Source organism: Perca fluviatilis, chromosome 11, assembly GCF_010015445.1.
Source record: "Perca fluviatilis chromosome 11, GENO_Pfluv_1.0, whole genome shotgun sequence".
Taxonomy (NCBI): Eukaryota; Metazoa; Chordata; class Actinopteri; order Perciformes; family Percidae; genus Perca; species Perca fluviatilis.
The window spans coordinates 12,946,903-12,960,454 of NC_053122.1; the positions used below are offsets into that span (position 1 = coordinate 12,946,903).

The 13,552-nt window shown below is 39.9% G+C and overlaps 1 protein-coding gene across 1 annotated transcript; it reads left to right on the forward strand.

Moving 5' to 3' along the window:
* The first annotated feature begins 5,645 nt into the window (after nucleotides 1-5,645).
* LOC120569010 (cysteine/serine-rich nuclear protein 1-like) lies at nucleotides 5,646-13,447 on the forward strand. The gene is made up of 5 exons (XM_039816808.1): nucleotides 5,646-5,792; nucleotides 8,555-8,766; nucleotides 10,356-10,583; nucleotides 10,688-10,950; nucleotides 11,896-13,447. The coding sequence occupies exons 2-5, from the start codon at nucleotides 8,556-8,558 to the stop codon at nucleotides 12,886-12,888; spliced, it is 1,695 nt and encodes a 564-aa protein (XP_039672742.1). The 5' UTR covers nucleotides 5,646-5,792; nucleotide 8,555; the 3' UTR covers nucleotides 12,889-13,447.
* Nucleotides 13,448-13,552: the final 105 nt, after the last annotated feature.

Here is a 13,552-nt window from a genome sequence, read left to right on the forward strand (position 1 = left end):
ACAAGTAACAGTGAGAAGTAAGAAGCCCACCCTGTGTCTAACAGTTGTGTTGTCAGTCTTTAATGCATGTGTTTTGCCAGCTGCAATGGAAGAAAAGAGAGGCAATCAGTGAGTGATTGAGCATCTAGGGGAAGGAGGGAGAGGGTAGTCAGACAGTCTCCCCCACACAGCTCAGTACTGGCTTGAACAGCTGAGAACAGAGCAGGTCTCCTTCCTCCTGCTGCTGCTGCTGCTGCTGCTGTGTGTTCCTGCAAAAGCCTCACATGGAGCCACATGTGACAGCCAACAACAACAGCAGGGTACACTGTGCAGGAACTCGGAGAGTACAGGAGCCCCTACTGCAGAGGTGGAAAGATGAGAACAGGAACACTTTTTCTGCACATGCACACAACTTGTAATTGTGAACGCATAATAGAAACAGAGAAATGTAAAGAGAAACACGTCTGTACTACATTCCTTCAGGGAAAAATGCCTTTTGGGTCCACATTGCATCACACAGGCCAGTTTGTAAGTTTGTAAGAAAGGTCACCACAGCTCTCTGGTTAATGTTGACAAGAGGCTCATTGTTGAAGGGAGAATGTCAAACCCAATCACACAGCTGCTTGGCTGTTACAGCTTGTGCTGCTCACATGCATCAAGATAAGATCACTGCTGTTGGAAGTTGTAGTTGTGTAACCTACTTTGCACTCTGGGCTGCAGCTTGCTTTTGCAACAGTACTGTTAGTGTTAATGCATGGATGATGTTATGTAGGGATACAATGAGCAAAATGCCCTTTTTAAGAACAATTACATACTGTAAATAAAAATTCTGTTAATCATGTTACTTAATAAAATCACTTATCCAATGTATTGCCTTAAAATATTGTAACATAGCAGCTTTGAGCCTCACTGGTCTCAGTAATGACAAAGCTGTGAAGTGAAGGCATTTGAATTATACATTGAAGTTCATCTCAGTTCCTGCACTGTGTACACAACTTGCTCGCCATTAAAGCATAGATCTTGCTCATATAAATTTTTCAACCTACATGTTGCACAGAGAGCACCCTTGGGCTCCAGGATGTTGTAGCCAGAGTGACTATGCTACAGAGATAAGATATCAGCACTGGACCGGCCCCAGGATTATGCAGACGTTCACTTGGCACAAGGCCAGCGCCTGCCATTAGGGTGTTGCAGGAAGTTCTCTGGTGTCACCCCTGAATTGATACCACTGCACAGACAAAAGGTTGGGAGTTGACGCATCACTTATGGTGTCACTGTTGTGAAATGTTACCCAAAGTCTTTATCAGATTTCCTGAGTCGAGAAAGTGAACTTGGAGTCTCTTTTGATAAAGGTTTGAGTTTAAAGGCTCTGAAAACATAATTTTGCAATCAGAAGTCTTTAAACTTATTTAAATCTATGAAACTGATGTAACTGCTTCAGACATCAATACCAGCAAAAAATGAGTTAACCTGAAGTCAGAATAAAAGGCTCATGTATAAAGCCAAGAACACCACTGACGTAAAAAACGATGACAATAATGACTGCAAAGATGTTGACAATGTTGATGGTGATAGCAGTCATGCTGCTGCTGCTGCTGCTGATGATGATGATGAAGGCAAACATAATGATTCACTGCTTTACCATGCTCTAAAATAGAAACGGCTGGGCTACGTTTGCCCTTGTGACCATGGTGACCACTGTCAAAACATGACATCAGAGCTATGTATGAAGGAGCCAACTCATGTGTATGTGACATTTTTATATATATAGTTTCTCATATATATATATATATATATATATATATATATATATATATATATATATATATATATATATATAGTTTCTAAGAAGTATTTTTTAGGAAAACAAAACAATCTCCTGGCAGCATGTGGCTCCATTTGGCACCTTACATCTATCTGTCTGTCTGTCTATCTATCTATCTATCTATCTATCTATCTATCTATCTATCTATCTATCTATCTATCTATCTATCTATCTATCTATCTATCTATCTATCTATCTCTCTGTCCGTCTGTGTTTATCTATCTATCTATCTATCTATATGTATGTCTGTCTATCTATCTATCTATCTATCTATCTATCTATCTATCTATCTATCTATCTATCTGTCTCTGGTTCTGTTGTCAAGGAAGTATTTTTTAGGAAAACAAAACAATCTCCTGGCAGCATGTGGCTCCATTTGGCACCTTACATCTATCTATCTGTCTGTCTGTCTATCTATCTATCTATCTGTCTATCTATCTATCTATCTATCTATCTATCTATCTATCTATCTATCTATCTATCTATATATCTATCTATCTATCTATCTATCTATCTATCTATCTATCTATCTATCTATCTATCTATCTGTCTCTGGTTCTGTTGTCAGGAAGTATTTTTAGGAAAACAAAACAATCTCCTGGCAGCATGTGGCTCATTTAGCACCTTATCTCTATGTCTTATCTATCTATCTATCTATCTATCTATCTATCTATCTATCTATCTATCTATCTATCTATCTATCTGTCTGTCTATCTATCTATCTATCTATCTATCTATCTATCTATCTATCTATCTATCTATCTATCTATCTATCTATCTATCTGTCTCTGGTTCTGTTGTCAAGGAAGTATTTTTTAGGAAAACAAAACAATCTCCTGGCAGCATGTGGCTCCATTTGGCACCTTACATCTATCTCTGTCTATCTATCTATCTATCTATCTATCTATCTATCTATCTATCTATCTATCTATCTATCTATCTATCTATCTATCTATCTATCTATCTATCTATACGTCTGTCTGTCTGTCTATCTATCTATCTATCTATCTCTGGTTCTGTTGTCAAGGAAGTATTTTTTAGGAAAACAAAACAATCTCCTGGCAGCATGTGGCTCCATTTGGCACCTTACATCACAACCTGACTGGAAAGCAATAACACACAATCTGACACTACCTGATACTTCCTGTTATGCCCAAGACAGTGGAGAGTGGTCTTCATTGTAAAAAAGCAAAGCAGGAATTGGGGCACAGTTTCACATGCCTGAAGCTTTTTCAAACTCTGTCAGTATATTGCTGTATGTGGGCCATCGCTGGCACTGCAGCTTGACTGAGAAAACGGGGCCATAAGAGCCAGTGGCAGCAACCTGAGAGACTGCCAGAATGGAGGTTTACTATAAGTTATGTAACATGGACAGAGAGCACAGTAAGAGTTTACTCTCACTGTCCTCTATGATACGAGATAGGATCATCTGTCATGCACAGATTATTACATTGAGAGCACCTGTAGAATAATGTATACGTACCGTGACTTCATTGTTATTTGCATGACATGTTTATGAAATGGTTATGATTTTTTTTTTTATAAATCAGGTTAGGGAATATGGGTTAGTTTGACTTTGGTGGCTGCATTAATACGTGCATAAATACAGTAAATGTGAGTGAATTGTGCTAAACTAGAAATGACCGTTGCTGTGCAACTTACAGTGAAATATTAATTTCTTCCATTACTCATCTCCTTCTCCGTTAGTGCTGCACTAGTGTGGTCTGGGAAAATCTCCTGACACACTGAAGCATACAACAAAGTCACAAAAGGAACAGGAAACTCCAACAGTATTGCACAAATGTATTTTGGTCAGGCAGTGTGTGGGACTATAAATAGTTATGTAGCCGCAGCACTTTGATCATGTGTTATATGTCACAAAATATCTCAGGGAGGATACACAGACTGGAAGTTGCAAAATCTACCGCACATCATATACTTTAGTAATATTTATACAGTTATTAACAAACAGTCCAAGTTTGAGCATTAAATAATAGACAATTATTGGTTATTTATGCGCTGTTTCACTTTATTTGTAATTCCCTCCTCTCTTGCAGCCCTGTCTCTCATGGTGTTTACTCCCCACGCAGGTCAGTGGAAAAGATACACACACATGCACTAGAGTGATCCCAGCCAAAATGGGTCACACTCTCATAACACACTTCCACTAAATGCTGAGGACAGGACAAGCAGTCCTTCCTCTGGCCAGAGTGTTTAGACCAACAGGTATTAGTGCAGTTTTTCTTCAAACTGAAGCACGGATGTGTATCAACATGGGGTCAAAGCTCAAGAGTATTTTGGATTTGTATGACTTTCTGTTAAATCCGTCTGTCCATCTGCTAATCTGTCGCTCTGTTTGTCTCTCTGAGCTTTATTTTCCTCCCAGTCGGGAACACGGAGTAGCCTATGATTATCTTTAAAAGAAGAGACACTGGAATGTTAATCCAGTCGCTTTACTTTTCCTCCTTCAGTATTTTTCCAAAGAACACTGACTTAACAGTTTGAATAGATCACAATGAGCATGTGCATGTTTTCACATGGACACAAAGACAAACTTCAGTTTCTAACTAATGCCATCTGTGCCAAATATAATATAACAGGAAACCAGGGAGGAGGATTTTTCCATGATAAGAAGAAGCAGAGGCTTTACACCCAATTCCATAACCCTGCCCATCAACAGCTTCTCTACACTGCAGGGAGTTACCTGTTTAGGAGTGGCTGACTTACTGTAAATCACCATCTCAGAGGAATGCCAGTGAGTCATGTTACAGAAATGTAAGATGAATACCTGGCAGCATGTGTCACATTTAATACAGTTCTAATCACCATTTTTACATGAGGTTTGAAGGCAATTTACACAGATACAAACGACCAGACAGTCCGTTGAGGCAATGAAAGGCCATAAGGATTCAAATCTTATCAGAAACTCAATGTCTAAATGTAACCACTTAACAATAATGGTGAAATGTAAATAAATAGGCCTACCACTGAATTTGTCAACCAAAAAAAAAAAAAATTGTGTGTATATATATATATATATTGTCCACTCTCAATTCACTGTACTTCTTTTGTTTTATTGGATAAAATAAGGAAATGATCAGAGTAAAATGCTGCTACAATCCAAATGAGTCAACATGTTCTAACTCGTTGATAATGTTGGCTGATTGCCCTGATAATCACCAGCTGGAGGTTTATAAGTTATTTATTTGCCACCACACATCACTGGTTGTAACAGTGAAGTGTGAACATAACAGTGGGCAGCAGTGACGAGCGTCTCCTGCCTCTGTGTGTGTCACCGTTTGCGTCAAGACAGTCAGGGAGCCACAGAGAGGACTTCTGGGAAGCGAGATGATTCATGCTCCTGGTCACTTCCGGTTTCGTCGAGCAGGAGAGCTGTGACTGTAAATTGAGGTATAAAGTTAAAAATGACTTTCGTTTGTTTGTTTTTTTAAGTTGGTGTGTATCACGTTTGGTTGTTTTGGTCTGAACTAGGTTCGACTGATTTGAGACCATTGGATGTAAACATGAGTTGATTAATTGATATACAGTCTATGTTTGAGACGTTGTAACAGTTGCAGTATTTAGCTAGGTTTAGTGACAGCCTTGTGTTGTGGGTGAATCAGTAAACAACGGTGTTACTGTTTCATGGGGTGGAGTATCATGTAGCTTTTAATTTATAGCTTATGATTGGCTTACTACGTAGGCTACATTAATTAAGGAGTTGCTCACTATCCAGACAGAAGTACGCATGCGTGACGTCTGAGGAGATTCCAGGGGTTGCACTATCTTGCTATCACAATCTCAACGTCGTTTCTTTGGTTGGTCCCAGTCGTGTTCACCATAGGTTCAAACTGGGACTACAGTCTAGCTTCACAATCACATAGACAGACAGAGTCACACAATGCACAGCTGGCTGGATGGCAAACAAGAATCATAACTTCGTGTCAATTTCAGCCTTTTTGGTTATTATGCTGCATTTTACTTCGTGGTGAGTAACTGAAGAAGAAAAAAATCACTGTTTTACTCCTGTGGGGTTTCTATCATTATCATTACTGGTTTAGTGACCAGTTTTTTTTCTTCTGATTATCACTTCGTATTATGTTTATGGAATTACGCCTACGTTTCACAAATTTCACACGTTATCGGCTACGTAGCCCCGTTAATTCTGTGAAACGTCTGGACCGTTACTGTTAATTCTACTGTTAATACTGTTTCATGAAGACTCAAACAGCTTACCAAAGTACTGTTTAAACAAACTTCCTATCACAACGAGACGGACTCCACTCTGTCTGTGCTGTCAGCTCTAAGGCAGCAGAGGAAGTTTGCTCTAGTTTGAATGGGACTGTGGCTGCTGGTGTTTCTGCTGTAAAGACAGAGGGAACAGTGTTGTCATTGTAGCTGACATGATCGCTGTGTGTCTCCGCAAGGGGTGAAGAGGTCGGCTGCCTAATGACTGTTATTATGCCAAACAGGAAACGACTCTTGCACTCCTCCAATGAAAACTCGGTATAACATGCGCGCAACATTCCTGTAGGGATTTAAAGTGCCTGAAAACAATAATGATATTATTGTGAACGTATTATGCGTAGTGTCAGTGGCCTGCAGCCTATTCCTAACTAGGCTACTTCAGTACATTAAAATACTGAATATGAGTATAGCAACCACCATTCACGCGCACGTGAACTACGTGCTTTTGCTGCTTTGAACCTTTAAACTATTGATGTGGTCTCAGAGGATACAAATGAACAGTCTCTCCACTCTGTCAGATATTAGATGTAATACATGTGATATAATTGGGACAAGAGGCAGCAATAATACTGCAATGCAGCATTCATTGGAAATACTGTCATTTTATTACAGCCATGCAGATGTTTTTCAGCTGAGCCAAATCCTTTTACACCTAACTGCTTATGCAGCACGGGGTTCTATTGTGTAAACATTGTAAGGGCACAAGACACCTCTTATTTGTTGATGGATCCAGGAAGTTGCTCACTTCGAGTGCACCCACACACACACACACACACACACACACACACACACACACAGCATCACAGGTTTACCTATTTGGTCACTACAGACAATTGGAAGCCCCTTTGCTTGTTCTTTGTTCTCTGAACATTAGCAATGTCACTGTTTTACCTGGTGTACTCTCTCATTTAGTAAAAGCACATGCTGTTCTGTTTTCAGTGACTCTGCTTAGGATGATCACTCTGTTCCCTTTTCTCTGGGACTTGAGGGGAGGTCAGTCTAAATCCTGGTCAGCTGCTTGTATTACTGTCACTTACTGGACTATGATGGAGTTTAAAGCATCTTGAAGTCAAACAGTTCTGATTGCAATGAAGAAGAGTGCAAGTTTCAGAAGTGAATATTCCATTTGCAAATGTGAATATTTTGTGGTTTTCTTAGATGTCCATGATATTAAACAGAATACTTTTGGGTTTTATATTATTGCTCAGACTAAACAAGACATTTGAATATTGCTTTATAGAGAAATTGTGAAGTGCATTTTTTTGTATTTTCTAACATTTTACGGACTAGAGCTGCAAAGATGAATCGATTAAACGATTAGCTGTTAACTATTAAAATAATTGTCAACTATTTTGATCATCGGTTAATCGGTTTGAGTTATTTCTTATGAAAAAAAGTGTACAAAATATGTGATTCCAGTTTCTTAAATGTTAATATTCTCTAGTTTTTTTCACTCCTCTATGGCCGTAAACTGAATATCTTTGAGTTGTGGACAAGACAAGACATTTAAGGACGCCATCTTGGGCTATGGTAAACACTGATCCACATTTTTCACCATTTTTTGACATTTTATAGACCAAACAACTAATCGATTAATCGAGAAAATGAACGACAGATGAATCGACATTGAAAATAATCTCAAAATAGCAGTTTGCCATCCAATATGTCATAAGCTCCCATTGTGTCCAAAAATGACTTAACAGCTTCTAAAAACATACTGCTAACTTAACTTGTCTAACTGACTACGTTGGACAAGACTAATAACAGCTTTTCTTTACTTGAACTTACTTTACTTTTTTTCTTTTACTCAGTATCTTTGAACAGCCCTGCTAATGTTTGACTCATGTTTTGACTTATTTTTCATGTTCACATCCATAAATAGCAGCCGCTTGAACCACTACACCCCCCAGTCCTCAGCATGCAGCCATTGGACGGTCTGTTTCCACGTATTCTTCTCAAAAAACTTGAGGAATCATTGGAATGTTAATTACTCTGCGGGGGAAAGAAAAAGAGCTTCTTTTTTCACTTTTACATAAGTGCTCAGCTGGTTTGCAAGCGAAAGTACGATTGCAGTTTTGCATATTTGTACACTTATGAAACATCCATTTGTAAGATAATCACCAGATGTAATTAGCCTAAACAAACTCGTGTCCTGAAACCGGCTCGACCAGCAGCTCTCAACAGGAAAGACCTCTCATTCCTCCAGTTGTCATTTTCAAAAGACCATTTGACTGTGTACATTTTTTTTGCACTCTCAAACAAAAAATGAAACACATCATTGTTGCTGTGTTAGTGAATTGTTATTCCATTATTAATGCATTGATTTATATAACTTCTGGTCTTATGTTCCTGGGTTAGGAATGTCTTTGCTCTTTGGATGAAGCAACACAATGCATGACTTGTTTTGTTTCTCTCTTAGGGTCTTGATCTATGCATTTATTAATGTACCACAGTGTGGTACATATTTAAACCAATGTGCCTTTTTTCTTTGTGTTCACACAGAATGTATATCAACCACCACCGCCAAACAATGAGAGGCACCATGAAGAGAAAGTTTGCAGAGGTAGATGGCAATCCCTGCTACTCCTCCTCCTCTCCCCCGTCCTCCATCTCCTCCCCTGCCTCCTCCGAGTGGGAGTCTGATGGGGAGAGCGGCCCCTCTGACAACCAGGATTTCACAACTCACAGTCCTTCTTCACCCACTGGTTTACCCAGTAAGTCTCCAAACCAATGACCACTGTGTTTTTTTCCCCACTTTCAAATAATGCAAACCTCCTCCTTATCTGGGTTTATTTTTCCCATCAGTGTTTTATAGGAGTGTCTCTTATCAGCCTGCAGCAGCCCCGATATGAAAATGCTAAGCTTAGGGCTGTTCTAGATAATGCACAGTGACAATGACTCGCCTCTGGACTGTCTGTCCGGTTGGGTAGAAGATCATTTGCCTGAGCAATAGGATGTTGTGGAATCAATTTGAATAGCAGGGTCCCTTTAAACAAGTCATATCTAATGCCTTATTAAGATATCACAAAGTGGCAAAATACTCTGCAGTTGTTGTGCAGCCTAACACCTTATGTATAACAAGTTTTAGGCTTGTTATTATGTTACCAAGTCACAATTGAGTCCAAGTGCCCCAGTGTGGAGCTTTTTAGACAGACAGAGCAGCTGAGAAGAGCTTAGTCAGCTGGTCTCAGTTGTTTACTGACTTTTGGAGCTAGAGTTCAGCTCCAGTTATTTGTAAAGGTTAGACAATTTGTTGAAACCAAACAGTAACCGGATGAATATTGAGGACTAAACTGTCAGAAATAGTCTATTCTGGTAAACCTCCAAGGTTAGACCTTGGTTTACTTGTTTCCTCTCTTTACTGGTGATCTGCAATACACCCTTTGCTTGGTATTTCCCCTTAACATGTACAGTATGTTACTAAACTATTGACCCAAGCCACTGCAGTGAAGCACCTGTAGTGTGTCACCTAGTGGCCACTCAGAGACCTACAGAAGAAAAGCCTGTGTCAAAGTTCAGGGCTTGTTTTTATCAAGTGTCCAGGAATTCTTTCTAGGATTTGTGACAAAAAAGGACTTTATGAAGCTTCCTACAATGACTTTTAGCAAAGAGATGGAATACTTCTAAGAGAGAGTGTGACATCGCTGTTTTACAACATTTAGAAAGTAGAAATTACTATAACCTATTGTAGTTTTTCTGATAGTTGTGGTTTGGATTTAGTGTTATCATAAATAATATATCACTGTGTTCATCATTGGGTCTTTGAAAAAACAAAAAAAATCTAACCTAAAAAAAAAAATAAATTATCACCTGTTGTAATACCGTCACAATAATAGATCACCTGGTTAATCACGTTACCCTGGCATTTGGCCTGAAGAGAAGGGTCCAACACTTTGAAGATATCCTTTATCACCATTAAGCAGGTGATATCCAGGGGAACACGATTGCCATCAAATAAAAGTTTTAGTCCACTCTCATTAAGGACTCTTTAAATTACCAAAAAGTATTGGGTTTTGTCAAAACATCATCTTTTAATTAAGCTCATTGTCATTAAGCTCTTTCTGCCATCTCTTGGCGTTTCCTAACAGGTTAGGACAGTTCAGTAGGCTGTTAAAATGTCCTAAAAAATAAGACCAAAAATGCATCACTCCATGTAGGACTGAATTTTAGAACAGGACTGCTCTGACAGACGTGCACATGTTTCACAAAATGTTGTTATGATAGCACCCGATGCTCACTTCAAAACTAGACCTGACGGTGTCTCACTTTTTCCGATGTCTTTGTCTTTTTCTAACACGAGCAGTTCGGTCCATCCTGAAGAGGCCCAAGCTTGCAGGTGCACAGAGCAACGTGCGCTTTGACCAAGTGATGGTGTTCAGTTTCCCACGCTGCCAAGGCTTCGCCTCAGTGTACCCAGTGGTGAAGATGCCAGCACCTGGGCATGATGGGAGACACAGCACCATTCGAAGCAATACACGTAACCGCATAAAGGCAGGCGAATGTAACAGGCAGAAAAAAATAAACAAAGTGAGTTTTGCATTATTCTACATTAGTTTTCGTATTTGTTCTACACGTCTTCTTACTTTGTCTGTTGTGCTGATTCCAGTTGATCACCGAAGCGCGCAGGCACAACAGGGCACACGCACCGGCAGATCCCAGATGAAGACGATGACATCCACATCAGTGATGCTGAGCTGGAGGATGGAGGTTTCCTCCAGCCGTACTCCTCAAAACAGCGCCAGGCTCTCCTCCAGGCAGCGGGGGTGAAGCGCATTGACAGGGAGGAGAAGAGGCAGCTTCATGCCCTGCGTATCTCCAGGGAGGCCTGTGGATGTGACTGCCAGGGTTTTTGTGAGCCAGAGACGTGCGCATGCAGTCTGGCAGGAATCAAGTGCCAGGTACGACACTATACATAAACAAACGCTACTTCAATCTCTAACAGCATAAGGGCTAATTATAAACCTGATTTGGTCACGACGAGTTTGCACTGGCACATTTTGTCTTGCCGTATGAATGCGTTTCATGTTTTGTTTTTGCATCTAAAATGTGGACAACTTTGATTGTAAAATTCTAGTTTGAGCAAATGAAGCATCTCATTTGAGTCCGTCAAACGTGTGTTGAAGCAATTTCACTATTTACTTTTAGTTAACTATTTTAACCATTTCCATTACTTTTAGTGAAAGAGATATGTTAATTATTTAAATCAGCTTGGTGTCATTACAGTGTGGGCAGTGTGTGCAGATGAATGGTGTGAGGCTTCCCTCTGGGTGCCACAGCGCACGGAGCTCCCAGCTGAGCAGGGCAGCGGTCTGCCGAGATCCGCCGGATGAAATGCGTCGTTTCGCATCATTCGACGTATCTCTGGGCTTCGTGCACCACAGAGGGAAGCCACACATCATTCATCTAAACGCACTGCCCACACAAAGATGACACAGAGTTGGATTCAATGTGGCAAAGTATCCCTTTTAATGTTAACTATTTCAACTATTTCATTTATCCATTACATTTAGCTAACTGTCAATTAGCCAAAAAACAGACATTCCTATCTTGTTATTGTATACATTAACAATTTCCCAATTGATTTTCATGAAAATGTGTTATATAAAAATACATATTGTAATAAGTAGCCAATCATGAGCCTGTTTTTTTTAAAGAAAATAAGTAAAGTCTAGTAATGTAATTAATTACTATTATTACTATTTTATTGGATTTTTGCCAAAAACACATTTTACCTGCACTTGTTTCTCAGTGATTGTTAACTTGAGATCTTGGTGTCAATACTCTGTATTGTATTTAAGTACCCATAGCGCTGATTTTCTCTTTCTGCTGTCTTTTACACACAGGAGGACCGCGTCAACTTCCCATGTGGCTGCACCAAGGACGGCTGTGGAAACACTCAGGGACGCATTGAGTTCAACTCCAGACGTGTGCAGACTCATTATTTCCACACCGTTATGAAACTCGAACTGGAGAGGCGACTGCAAGATGAAACACTTTGCCAAGAGGACCAGACAGGACTTCCAGATAACCTTCAACAGTATGTGGACCAGGATGAGGCCCATCTGGTGCAGAGTGCACAGGACAAGAGCTGCCCCTTTGGGTTCACCATGGAGGAAGATGGTCTTCCTCTCACCATGCCTGCCACACCTCCCTTTCATTTCACCCCAGAGCGGTTGGTAGTGGAGGAGAACAGCTGCAGCAGCGACATGACCGAATCCTGTTGCTCCTCCTCTGACTCTGATGCAGGAGGATGCGTTAATGGGAGTCAGAATCTCCCTGATGTTAATGAAGGGTTGTCACGTGCCCTCAGCATCTGTGACTCTGAAAATGATAACTACTCTACGTGCAGCCAACGGAGGCACATAGGAGAGCCACTAATGCAGCACAGCAGCAACTCTGCCACTTACAGCACACCTACTGACAGTATGGGGCCACTTACAGCCAACACATTCACAGACAATATGAGCAGGACCTCACTGACAGATTACCTCGATGAGAATGCAAACCAAGCTAGAGATTTCTTTGACAATGACTCTCTTGAGGGCTTCCCCAACACTCCCTCCCCCACTGTGGACTATTTTTCCGGCAGGTACATGGACCTGAGTCTGTCCTCTGACTCTGACATTGAGTTCTTCGACAGTGACTACACCTCTGGACCTCTGCACAGTTCTTTCAAAGTACAGAGACACCCAGACAGCTTTTGCCACCTCCAGCTGTTCAGCTCTGTTAATTTGCCACAGTACGAGTCGAGCACCTACCTACTAGAGTCTCTGATCGGCCTGACTGAGCCAGGCCCAGAGCAGGGTTATGCAGTCAGCAACACCCAGCTTTTATAGCAAGGCAGTCTAGTGAAATAACAAGAAACAGTGTAAGATAATTAAATGTATAAAGCACTTCTTTTGTGTATTTGTAAGAATATTTCAATGTACAAAGAATGATTGATAAAATATTTTTTTCTATCTGAATGTTTTCTATTGCCTAAAAATAATTTTGCCTTTATTTCAGAGAAACCCCACTTGAGTAATTATTATATTATACATTCAGCCTTATTGTTTATTGCAAGTTAAGTTGTTTAAAGTAAAAACCTATTTATTACAAAGGTTATGAAGGTAGAGGCAATAAACTGTTCCCATTTTAAACAGTATTGGCCTAGTTTTCAACAAAAATATGCATATTTTCAGGTAGCTTGCCATGGTATAAGTAGGATAATCCACATTGGCGCATGCAGTAATGAAAAAATAACACTCCTCCATTTCAACCTAGGAGTTGTGAATTATTTTCTACTGCCTGACTGATTGTGGATTATCCCGTATATGCTTAACTATATGTTTTGAATATTTCTGTATTAGAGAAATACAATAAAACATTTGCATTAATTTATTCACGGATTTCAAATGTGTTTAATGAGTGTTTTTTGTCTATTCATACATGTGAAGAAACCAAAATTGGGTAAGCATCAAGTTATAGGAGCAATAATAATAATGACAATGACATTGATTT

Excerpts from the sequence above, each read along its gene's own strand:
- LOC120569010 (XM_039816808.1), top strand. The coding sequence starts at position 8,556 with ATGTATATCAACCACCACCGCCAAACAATGAGAGGCACCATGAAGAGA. Across the intron at positions 8,767-10,355 it reads TTCACCCACTGGTTTACCCA|TTCGGTCCATCCTGAAGAGG; the intron begins GTAAGTCTCCAA and ends TAACACGAGCAG. Across the intron at positions 10,951-11,895 it reads TGGCAGGAATCAAGTGCCAG|GAGGACCGCGTCAACTTCCC; the intron begins GTACGACACTAT and ends TTTTACACACAG.